At 45.9% G+C, this 7,937-nt stretch overlaps 1 protein-coding gene across 3 annotated transcripts in view; it reads left to right on the top strand.

Moving 5' to 3' along the window:
- Positions 1-7,589, top strand: part of C6H10orf90 (chromosome 6 C10orf90 homolog) — a 205,714-nt gene extending 198,125 nt beyond the window's left edge. For all 3 annotated transcript variants that reach the window (XM_021703859.1, XM_021703858.1, XM_021703860.1), the window contains 3 exons: positions 3,067-3,130; positions 7,369-7,468; positions 7,551-7,589. In XM_021703859.1, the coding sequence (XP_021559534.1) occupies positions 3,067-3,130; positions 7,369-7,468; positions 7,551-7,589 (203 nt within the window). The remainder of the gene's footprint in view (positions 1-3,066; positions 3,131-7,368; positions 7,469-7,550) is intronic.
- Positions 7,590-7,937: the final 348 nt, after the last annotated feature.

Raw genomic sequence — 7,937 nt, 5'->3', positions numbered from 1 at the left:
CCCCAACAAATGAAGTTCACGGTGGCAGGATCTTACCTATTTTTTTTTTCTTCTGAGCATCCCCTGGTGATATAGGAATTGCTCATTAGATGTAGGAGGAAGGATTATAAAATAAGTAAATTTGGGGTTGGTCTCCTGGAAAGTGGACTAGCGCACTCACCAGGGTGCCCAAAATATGGATTCTGCAGTACGAGTGGGTGTCCGTGTTCTGAGGTGAAGAGAATGTAAGGACAGGGCTGGGCTATCTCAGCTTGACACCCAGCTCTGCCACTCACTCGTTCACTTCATGAGTCTGAACAGGAAACAGCCCTTTGGTTTTGTTTTTTAAGATTTTATTTATTTATTCATAAGAGACAGAGAGAGAGAGGCAGAGGGAGAAGCAGACTCCCCACTGAGCAGGGAGTCCCTCCTGGGACTCGATCCCAGGACCCTGAGATCATGACCTGAGCCGAAGGCAGAGGCTTAACCAACTGAGCCACCCAGGCGTCCCAGGAAACAGCCCTTTGAACTCAGGGTTCCCCAATCCTAAAATAATAAAAAAATCGTGTGCATGTCATAGGGTTGGTATGAAGATCATGTAGGGAAGCATCCAATAAATGCTAGGAGTATTGTTATAAATAGTAATGCAGACCCCTCAAGTCTGACACGCCGTTCCCTTCCCCGTCCCATGCCATTCTCTCCTCCAAATGCCAGAGAGGGTTCCATTTGCTCCGGGGAGGTTGGGAGCCTCCCTCCAGGAGGGTAGAACCGCTGCTTCTCTCCTTCCTCCTCGCCAGAAAGGTCTCACTACTCATCAGATGGGTTTGGTGGTGTTACAAAAACTCAAGAGTCAGCAACCAAGGAGCACCAGCTGGGGTGAGGCTGGCCGTCTTGGATGCAGACCTGCTTGTTTGGCACCTAATATGGGCGTCTCTGCCCCGAATTTAAATATCTGCTGAGGCACAGCAGGCCACGAAGAGTTCAGAAAACAAAACAGTGGAGGTGCCAAAGAGCTCACATTTGCTTTTGTTTTCTCTTGGAAATAAAACCAAAGCTTCATTGTGATATCAGGTGTTCTAAAGAAACAAACTTAAAAAAAAAAAATCTAATTTCCCAAAGTAGACCACATACAATTGGATTAAGAAACAAACTATGTTTGTAACATTTTTATTCCTTTGGAGCACCATTATCTGTCTGGGTTGGCTGCACCCTAATCTTGAGTAGCTCCTGAGGAATGCTAATCCGGGTTTGGGTCTAATTTTTTTGGAGAGGTGCCTTCTTCTTGCCTGAGTAGGAGTCTTCAAGCAGTCACAGAATTACTTTCCCAAGACCTGGCTGCCTTAAGGTGGCACCCCATTTCTCTGGGAAAGTCATCAGGATGTTTCTTTCTTTCTTTCGTTTCTTTCTTTCTTTCTTTCTTTCTTTCTTTCTTTCTTTCTTTCTTTCTTTCTTTCTTTCTAAGATTTTATTTATTTATGAGAGACAGAGAGACAGAGATGGGGAGGAGAGGGAGGAGTAGGCTCCCCGCTGAGCAGGGAGCCCTCAAGTGGGGCTCAATTCCAGGACCCTGGGATCATGACCTGAACTGAAGGCAGTCGCTTAACCGACTGAGCCACCCAGGCGCCCCCATCAAGGCTCTCCACTCTGGGCTGGTCCTAGCAGGAGTGAAAACCAAGGGTGTGCACTGGGAGGCATCTTGGAAATCTTCACGGTGGTGTTGACTGCTCCTTTCTCTCATGCCTTTCTAAACACGAAGGACATTTTCCTTTAGCTGGGAAAATTCTATTGATTTTTTTTGTTCCTCTCTCCTAGTTCTCCTTTGAACCTTGTCTTTGAAGTTAAGTAATGGTGCCATTTTTTTCTTTTATGTTAAATAACTAGACAGAATACAAGCTCAGCCACTGTATTGTTTCCAGTTTGTAAATCCGTAGCTGTGTTTTGTTTCTCCAGTGGGGAGAAATTTGTTAGTTTCCCTGTCTCTACCCCACCTTCGTGTATATTCATGGATAATTCTGCAAGCCCGAGAAGTCTTATGTGGCTCCACTGGAGTGCTGAATGAAGGGACAGGCTGATGTGGAGAGATTAATGGAAATACATGGAGTCTTCACTGGGGATCACAGGGAGCCCATGTCAACTCTGTGATGCTTAGCTAGGATGCTGAGTTGTCTATTTGCTTATGCTCAGTGGTGGAGGTGAACTGGTCATGTACAGGTGTTCCGGAAAGTGTGGCAGCTTCTCAGATGCACTCCATGCAACACATACCCCAAGAGCATTTTTGTGTGACAGGCTCTTGGCCAGTCTATAGGGCTGAGAGCCTTGTGGGAATTTGAGTTATTACAAAAGGGTATGCACACTATTTTTAAAAAATACATACTATTTCTAAGTGTGCCATCTATAAACATCACTGTGATTAGTAATATGTACTCACATTGGAAAACATTCCGGACTCATAGTGATTTTCAGCCGCGTGTACTTTCTCAAGGTACACTAGACAGACATTTTTCCTATGTTGCTATCCATTGCATTTTCTGATTGGGAAAGAGCTAGTCCTCTGTGAGAATGGATGCAGAGGTTGAGTGTCCCTGATGGAGGGTCCCAGTTGTGAGTGTCCACTTCTGCTCTCAAAATGCTCTGGTGATAGCTGGGAGATTTCCTTGTCCTCAGAGGCACCAGGAACCTAGTATGGAGATCTTCCACCTGGCACCCAGAGCCCTGCACCCAGGGTGACCCTGAAACACAGTTTAGTGCCACCTTGGCATTGCCCCCTGCGGAGCACACTGTAATAGTTACTACCTGAAGCACACAGAAGGGTCACTGTCTGCAAAGTATTTTAGATGCCAGCCTTGTACTTCATGCCTGTATTTATTGTCAAGACCAATCTATTGGTTGTCAATTTCAATATAAGCGTTTCTGGTGTATGAGTGTCTACCGAATCCTGCAGTATCTGTAGCAGGTTGGGGCTTACACTATTGATCCTCTTGACTAAGGATCAATAACAAAGTGTGTACTAAGTCCACCACAGTGTTTCTCTAGAAATGTGCGATATCCGTACTTTCTGAAATTAATCCTCTTTCTATTTCATTCCAGATAACTTGTTCAAACCCAAAGAAAGATACATTTCAGAGAAGGAGATGCACATGCGATCTAAAAGGTATTTGGTTATTGTGTGAGGTCGAAAAATGTGGGGAGAGGTAGGGGAGGGGTGGCTTCTGCATCCAGGCGCTGTCCAGAGGGGTCACTATTCCCAGGTCCACCTTTAATGTCTGAGGTCTTCTTGGCCGTGAATTTGAAATGCTGGCTAAAAGAAGTGTAGCTGTCCAATTGCACCTCTGAATGTTAATGCCGTTCTTGGAAAAGCCTTAGGAAAGTGGCGGGTCTTGGATTCTGAACCGACCTAGTAATTGGTCTCTAAGAGATCCCCAGACTCATAATGGGAATGCTTCTGCACACTCTCATCGTCTCTGTGGGCAGGTGCTGTTTGTCACTGGGCACCTTTGAAGGTGATTTTATGAGGAGGAGAGAGGTGGTTTCTCCTGAGGGCCTTGCCAGTGGCAAAGCCTGCAGGAAGGAGTCCAAACTTGGGAGCCCATGGCATGGGGGAGCCAGCAAAGCCACAGAGGGCCACACGCTGGCCTTCCTGACGCTCCGTCCCCGGCCGGCTTGGCGGCTCTGCTGCCCGCAAACTCTCCCTGTTCTGCTTGGCTGGTTGCTATTCTAGACTCCTACTAATTCTCACCCACCAGATCACACAAAGGTGGTCATTCTTTCTGAGCCCTGGCCTCCTAACCAGAAGGTAATACCTCAGCAATGTTGGCCAAGTTCATGCAAGAAAATGTCATGAGTTTATAATAAAGTATCTAGCACTGGGAGGAACTATAATAATTAAACCCAATTGATAGTGTGCTTAGAGAAACTACTGAAATGGGAGGAATATGTTTCTCCACAGTCCAGGCACAAAATCTCTGCTTTTAGGATCGTTTCCATGATAACTGGCTAACATTGATCATCTGCAAGGAGCCTCTTTATTTATTTTTTATTTTTTTAATATTTTTTAAAAGATTTTATTAATTTACTTGACAGAGAGAGACACACAGCAAGAGAGGGAACACGAGCAGGGGGAGTGGGAGAGGGAGAAGCAGGCTTCCCGCCGAGCAGGGAGCCCGATGCGGGGCTCGATCCCAGGACCCTGGGATCATGACCTGAGCCAAAGGCAGACGCTTAGCGACTGAGCCACCCAGGGGCCCCAAGGAGCCTCTTTATAAGTCAAAGAGGGGAAATGAGAAGGGGAGCATCCCATTAGCGACCTGATTCATGGCCTTCTAACTGAGGGTTCTGAGGGTCCACTGGGTTTTCTGACTTGCTGTTTGAGACTTGCAGAGTTGTGTGTACCTCATGCCAGAAGTATTCCTTTTTCAATTTACTGAAAAATTTCAGCCAAATCTTCCCCTCCCAGTCCCTAAACCCAAAGCTGTTATTACAGAGACTCGCAGTTAAAATACTAGATCTCAACGCAGCATTCAGGGTCGACAGGATGGCTGACCCCGCGGCTTTCCAAAAGAGGAAATGGAGGCTCAGGGAGGATGCAGGAGCTAGGTTACGGTGCATCCCCTGGATGGAGTCCGTACTTGGGTTTTCACTCTGAGTCCTGGGTGGGGGCTCTGACCCTGGCTTTCAGACCTCACTCATCCACAATCACTCTGGAGCTTTCTTTTCTTCTGTATTCTTTGTTATTAGTTGTATTGTTAAATCACATTTTCATTTTAGAAACTCAAACAGTAGAGATAAAGCTGAAGTCCCTCCTGGCTGTCTTCCGTCCCACCACATTTCCCTGGGCCCAGTCCTTTCTCCAGAGACCCAGAGTTATCAGCCTTCTGTGTATCCTTCCCGGCCTTTCTCTCTGCCTGAAAAATAGACTTTTATTTGTACATCAACAGTTATCTAATTTTTATTCATAAATGGGATCATACTATATGTATTATTTTTCCGTAGCTTACTTTTTTTGCTTTATAATGTGTCTGTGAGGTCTTTCTGTGGCGAAAGATACAGATATAGATTTTCCTCATTGCCTTTAACTCTCTGCTGCGTGGTGCCTTATGTGGGTGTACCATAATTTATTTAGGAAGCCCTTTTAACAAAATACTGCATCAGAAGCTCCAGGAGTGAGACCTAAGCATTTGTATCTGAAACTGCCCACATGATTCAGATGGTCAGTATCAGGAAGATGGTCTCTATGCATCTGAAGGGATTTCCACTGTGAAGCTTTGGGACATTCAGCTTTCCTACTGATTCCTTATGGTCCTCTCCCGGGCCCTTTCTTGAATAGTTCCTGGATATGGCAACTCTGTGTTCATTGATTCATTCAAACCATATCAATGGAACAAGCATTTCGCAGACACTTTATACTATGTGGTTGGGGGACAGTGTTACATAGAGTGAGAGTCCAAGGTTCGAATCCCAGCCCACCATTAGCCAGCTGAGGGACTTTACAAGAGTCTCCTGACCTCACTGGGGCTTGCGTTCCTCAGTCATATTGCGGAGGACATTACATGCTTCTTTCAACTGCTGTGAGGATTGAGAACATTTATGCCAGGTGATTAGCCTCGCGCTCAATAACCAAGATAATGTCACCTGCTAATATTGTCCTCATTTATATTTTTATACTTTGTTTATTATTATTATTTTTTTAAAGATTTATTTATTTATTTGAGAGAGAGAGAATGAGAGACAGAGAGCATGAGAGGGAGGAGGGTCAGAGAGAGAAGCAGACTCCCTGCCGAGCAGGGAGCCCGATGCGGGACTCGATCCCGGGACTCCAGGATCATGACCTGAGCCGAAGGCAGTCACTTAACCAACTGAGCCACCCAGGCGCCCCAAACATGCATCCTTGATAAAGCTGATCAATGTCTTTATTAATACAGAACAAATACCTGCAGGTCGGTCTGCTTCTTCCTAAAGATGCTCAGGAGCCAGGCTTGACAATAGCCCTTGATGAAACAAAAGACAAAAGCGTCTAAACATTTGCCCCGTATTCTGTGCCGGGTCCCTGAGACTAACAGTGTCTCCCGGTTCCTGGAAGTCCTTGATTTGCGTGCATTCTTTGAAACATCGCTGACCCAAGCCTGAATTATTTTCCTGGAACAAACATTTGTGAGAGAGGTTTAGAATGCACACCCCCAGGAATGAATCTGGGAACACAGTCACATTCAAAAGGCTCTGAGTAAAAACTCTCTTCTTGATATTTTGCTTGGAATATTTCATGCTCAAGGTCTTCAGAGGTAAGATTCTAAAGTGCACATTACTGTTATTTTAAATCAATAAATTGTTTCTGGAGTCACATAGTACATGCCCTCAGTCCTCCAACACTTTTTTTTTCTTTTTTTAAATTTTATTTATTTATTTGAGACAGAGAGCACGAGAGGGAGGAGGGTCAGAGGGAGAAGCAGACTCCCCGCCGAGCAGGGAGCCCGATGCGGGACTCGATCCTGGGACTCCAGGATCATGACCTGAGCCGAAGGCAGTCGCTTAACCAACTGAGCCACCCAGGCGCCCCGTTAATTATTATTTTAAAGGTAGAATCTATAAACAGATTTTGTCTGACTTTCAGACATGAGAGAAAATGAAAAAAAAAGGTGTTTGTCCATATGCCATAAATATGGCAACCCCAAAGCTCAGGCTACAGTCCCTCCATCGTGTCTATGGATTCTTGCAGAAACATCATTTGGCATCCGGACACAGTTTCTATTAAGAGGTAGGAAAGAAGGGTCCAGAAGAAGGTCTCTTGGTCCCTGCTTGTAACTTGGAAACTCCTACTAATTTTACACCAGGACAAGAACATAATACTTATGCCTGAGATGTATCTGGAAGCAGTTTAATTAGGAAGGCAACAGGTTAAGAGGTAAACACACATTTACGTGTGTGTTATTCCAGTATAGTTCCTGCTACTTCCATTTATTTGCTGCTCCTTTTCTAAGTCATAGGAAGGCTTAAAAAAACATGTAGCAAAAAGGTATTTATCTGGGGCAAGTTTACACAGAGTGGGAAAGCAGTAGGTTTGGAATCTCCCACTTGATGCAAGCAAGTCATTAATTATCTCCGAGAATGGAGGGGCAGAGAAGTGCCTGCCCAGTAGACAACTGGCCTCTGAGCTTTGCCCTGGGGCGGTGGGGGGGGGGGGGAACTCTGCCTGTTGGCGCCGTCCCTGCCTCGGCGGCCTGTTCTGGAGACTGTCAGGGCAGCCCTGGGTCTCGGCGTCTCGCTGATCCGGGATGGCCCGTCTGCAGCTGGTCTTGTCTTTGAAATGGAAGAGCCTGCTGACAAGACAGGACACAGATCCACCCCAGGCACATGGTGTCTCGCTACCATTCAACGTGTTTTCTGAATCTGTTTCAGAATCTATAATAACTTGCCGGAAGTGAAAAAGAAAAAAGAAGAACAAAAGAAAAGAGTGATCTTACAGAGTAACAGACTGCGTGCTGAAGTCTTCAAAAAGGTAACGGCCTGGCCGCCAGCAGGTGTGTGTGGCACGCAGATGCTGAACCTGACCTTGACGTGTTTGTCTCCTGCTTCCCTAGCAATTACTGGACCAGCTCCTTCAAAGGAACGCGGTCTAACCGTAGGCTGCCCTGCTGACCCACTCCCTGGACCTGGGATGACTTCAAACGCTGGATCAACCATTAAACTTAGCATTATCTTCATGATATGAAACACTTAATCTACTTTTGATTTTTTTTTCATAAAGGAAAACATAGCTTCCTGAATTGCTTGCCCAAACCACACAGAAACAGTAACCCTTGAGGAAATGGGCCAGCAGACCGTGGAGGGGTGACCGACGCGATATAAACCACTAGATACAGTCCCCTCAGTTTTCCACTTTGGAATTTACCGTTTGCTTCTGATCCCCCACCCACCCACCCACCCACCGCGCCATTTCCACCGAGGCAGAGAAAGGCCTTATACGT

The sequence above is a fragment of the Neomonachus schauinslandi genome, chromosome 6, assembly GCF_002201575.2.
Source record: "Neomonachus schauinslandi chromosome 6, ASM220157v2, whole genome shotgun sequence".
Classification (NCBI taxonomy): Eukaryota; Metazoa; Chordata; class Mammalia; order Carnivora; family Phocidae; genus Neomonachus; species Neomonachus schauinslandi.
This window is presented reverse-complemented; position numbering and strand designations above follow the sequence as displayed.